This window comes from Mastomys coucha, unplaced genomic scaffold (genome assembly GCF_008632895.1).
Source record: "Mastomys coucha isolate ucsf_1 unplaced genomic scaffold, UCSF_Mcou_1 pScaffold4, whole genome shotgun sequence".
In the NCBI taxonomy this organism is placed as follows: Eukaryota; Metazoa; Chordata; class Mammalia; order Rodentia; family Muridae; genus Mastomys; species Mastomys coucha.
In genome coordinates, this window is record NW_022196910.1 from 21,026,464 (window position 1) to 21,029,558 (window position 3,095).

At 44.9% G+C, this 3,095-nt stretch overlaps 1 protein-coding gene and 1 long non-coding RNA gene across 3 annotated transcripts in view; one reads left to right on the forward strand and one right to left on the reverse strand.

Moving 5' to 3' along the window:
- Lta4h (leukotriene A4 hydrolase) overlaps positions 1 to 3,095 on the forward strand; it is a 30,234-nt gene that overhangs the window by 24,889 nt on the left and 2,250 nt on the right. Inside the window, exons 16-17 of one of the 2 annotated variants that reach the window (XM_031349125.1) lie at positions 970 to 1,065; positions 2,527 to 2,609. In XM_031349125.1, the coding sequence (XP_031204985.1) occupies positions 970 to 1,065; positions 2,527 to 2,609 (179 nt within the window). The remainder of the gene's footprint in view (positions 1 to 969; positions 1,066 to 2,526; positions 2,610 to 3,095) is intronic. The other variant, XM_031349126.1, reaches the window with a different exon arrangement.
- The window catches only part of LOC116075776, a 13,668-nt gene that overhangs the window by 1,230 nt on the left and 9,343 nt on the right, over positions 1 to 3,095 (reverse strand). The window lies entirely within an intron of this gene.

Below are 3,095 nucleotides of genomic sequence, written 5' to 3' on the forward strand. Positions count from 1 at the left end.
GCAGGCAGGCAGGCAGGCAGGCAGGCAGGCAGGCAGGCATGGCAGCCTGCTCCTGTAACCTCAGTGCTAGGCAGGCAGAGACAGGGGGACCCTTGGGATAAGCTGGTTACCTAGAGTACTGAATTGGGAACTGCAAGTTCAGTGAGAGAACACATCTGGAAGAGTGGAGAGCCAGGATGATACTCAGGGCCAACCTCTGGTCTCCACGTGCTGTGCACACAGGTTCATAGTCAGTGCACGCATGTATACACACACACACACACACACACACAAAGCAAGGAACATACACATAGAAAACAGTGTGGTAAGGCATAAAAACGACTGTCAAGCAGCAGCTGTGTACCACATGTATGAGAAGCAGAGCCATCTTAGTAACTGTGGAGTACTGCTCTCATTTATATCTCATGTATAAAATGTCTCTTCTACATTGAATTAGTTTATAAATGAGTTGACATGCTTTATGTACCATTTCTTTGCTTTGGAAAGCACTGTACTTCCTTTTTCTTTTCTTTTTTTTTTTTTTTTTTTTTTTTTTTTTTTTTTTTTTTTTTTTTTTTTTTTTTTTGGTTTTTCGAGACAAGGTTTCTCTGTGTAGCTCTGGCTGTCCTGGAACTCACTCTGTAGACCAGGCTGGCCTCCTTGAACTCAGAAATCTGCCTGCCTCTGCCTCCCAAGTGCTGGGGTTAAAGGCGTGCGCCACCACCGCCCAGCAAGCACGTACTTCTAATGGTTCAAACAATGTCAGAAAGCAAAGGGTGGCGACCGTCCCTGCATTCTTACTAGGAATAGCATACCTTTTCTTAAGTAACACAGATTTTAGGAACCATCTGCCTCTTAGGTTGTAGTACCTTAACGTCGGGTTACATAAGCTCAGCTGAAAAATTATTTGTTTTTCTTAATTTTTACCTGTATGTCAGACTAACAATATTGTGAAACTGAACAGAAATAACCTGGTAATGCTTATTTCAGGCCAAAGAAGAAGATTTAAATTCATTCAGCATTGCAGACCTGAAGGATCTCTCGTCACATCAGCTGAATGAGTTCCTGGCGCAGGTTCTTCAGAAGGTGAGCCCAGCTCCCAGCCCTGGAGAGTAAAGTGAACTCAGAGGCACAGTGTGTTTGCTGACCCCAGTGCAGAAAAAGTACTAATGAAGAAAACTGGGGAAAGAAATGACATAGTCCACTTCTTAATTTTTTTTGAAAGAGCAGTTATTGATTTATGATATTAGTACTATCTAAATCTAAACATGTGTAAGAAAGGAGAATCCTTGCTCTAGAAAGCTCATGATCCGCTGGGAGGGGGAGACATGTGGCATTGGCAGTGGTGTGTTTTAGACGCCATTTGGAATGGATCAGTGAGGAAAGACTCCACCCTCACAGGTGTCATCAACAAGGAGGCTTTCTGGAGGACGGAGCCTTGGTTCAGTATCAGCAGAATGGTAGACGTTAGGTTGAGGGAGGCTCAACCTATGGAGCAGAGCCTGCGTTGAACGAGCAGTAGGGCTGGGTGAGGCAACAGAGGCCCTGTCATAGTAAGAGAGAGTTTGGTTTTAGTGCACCAATCATCAGCCTGATGGCTTTCGGTGGTGCTGCTCCTGTGACCTAGGATGGAGAAGAAAGAGGAGGTCCTGATAGGGTGACATGGGAGTAGGGGAGTGTGGCAAAACAAGGAGGGAGGGTCAGGAGATCAAGGAGGTAGCCCTCATTGGCTGGCCTAGCAGGGTGGATTTGGAATTGAAATATGTCCGTGTGGAAGCAAATGTACTAACTTGGAACAGGCTTGGCAGTTAGTGAGAATGGAGGCAGCTGGCTCATAGGCAGTCCTGTCAGGTAAGGAGGCCACAGCAGGGTGGGCAGGAAGGGAGTGCCTCCCCAGGGACCTCAGCCTGTCCTCCAGAGGCATCTGTCTGTCCACACCGAACCTGTTTCCTTCCCTTCTTCCAAACCGGTTTCTCCTTCTGGTGAGGGTTAACATGAGTACAGGAGGGTCAGGCGTCCCCGGAACTTGTATCAGGTGTTTATGTTTATATGGTAAATGCACCCCACCCCATCAAGGACAGAATCCATACTACTCATCCCAAATGGGTCTGTGAAAGATTAAGGGCCACCATTTTAAAAGGATATAGATAATCTAAAAGTGATGTCAGAAGAAACAGACACAGATAAAGCCAATCAGGAAAATGTAAGGAAGTGTGACTTATCTAAAGAGTGGGCTGTTTTAAGTTATGTAAGATGTGGGGAAGAAATTAAAGGATTCTGGAGCGGTCTAGGCTGGGGCGAGCATAATCCTTTATTTCTCTAATTTCCCCACAAGATAGCTCATCCCTGCTCTCCCAGAACACCCTTCTCAGGAACTAGTTGCTAGGCATTTGCTTCAGCTCGCATCTATCTCTTTACCCTTGTCCAGCATATTTCCGTATTATAAGGTATGTAGGACTTTAATCTGGCTAAGAATTTCTCTCCAGCTCCTTTCTTCCAGGGAATCCTGTTGAAATGATCCCTCATACGTCTTCATTTTGCTCTTAGGCACCTCTTCCCTTGGGGCACATAAAGCGAATGCAAGAGGTGTACAACTTCAATGCCATTAACAATTCTGAAATACGATTCAGGTACATCATTTTAACTTGTCTCTGTGGAAGAAAGCCGAGTGGTAGCTTAAACAGTGGAGAAAGGGGCAACAGAGTGCGGGAGCCCAGGAGTCCTGAGAACCCCAGTCACGTCATCCACATAGATAGCCACAGTAATATCAAAGGGAGAGTGGTGATGTCTGTAACATGATGATATTAATCTTTTTTGCTAGACTTGGTTCTCAGCTTCCCTCAACTTTTAAAAAAAAATTAGAAATGAAGAGTTTAATGGCAAACAGTGTTCCTTTCCCAAGTTGTCACATCAACTCTGAGTTGGCATGGGTAGACCCTTTGATTCTGTGATACGTTAATCATCCTTCATTCAAATTTGTAGTGTTAGGTTTAAGTCAAAGCTACTTCTCCCAGAAACTGACTTTATTCCACACACAAGTACTTCCACAGTCCAGACCTAACACTTAGGGCATTTCCCAAGACCCAGCTCCTCCTCCTTCTCTTCTCCAGTTGTTA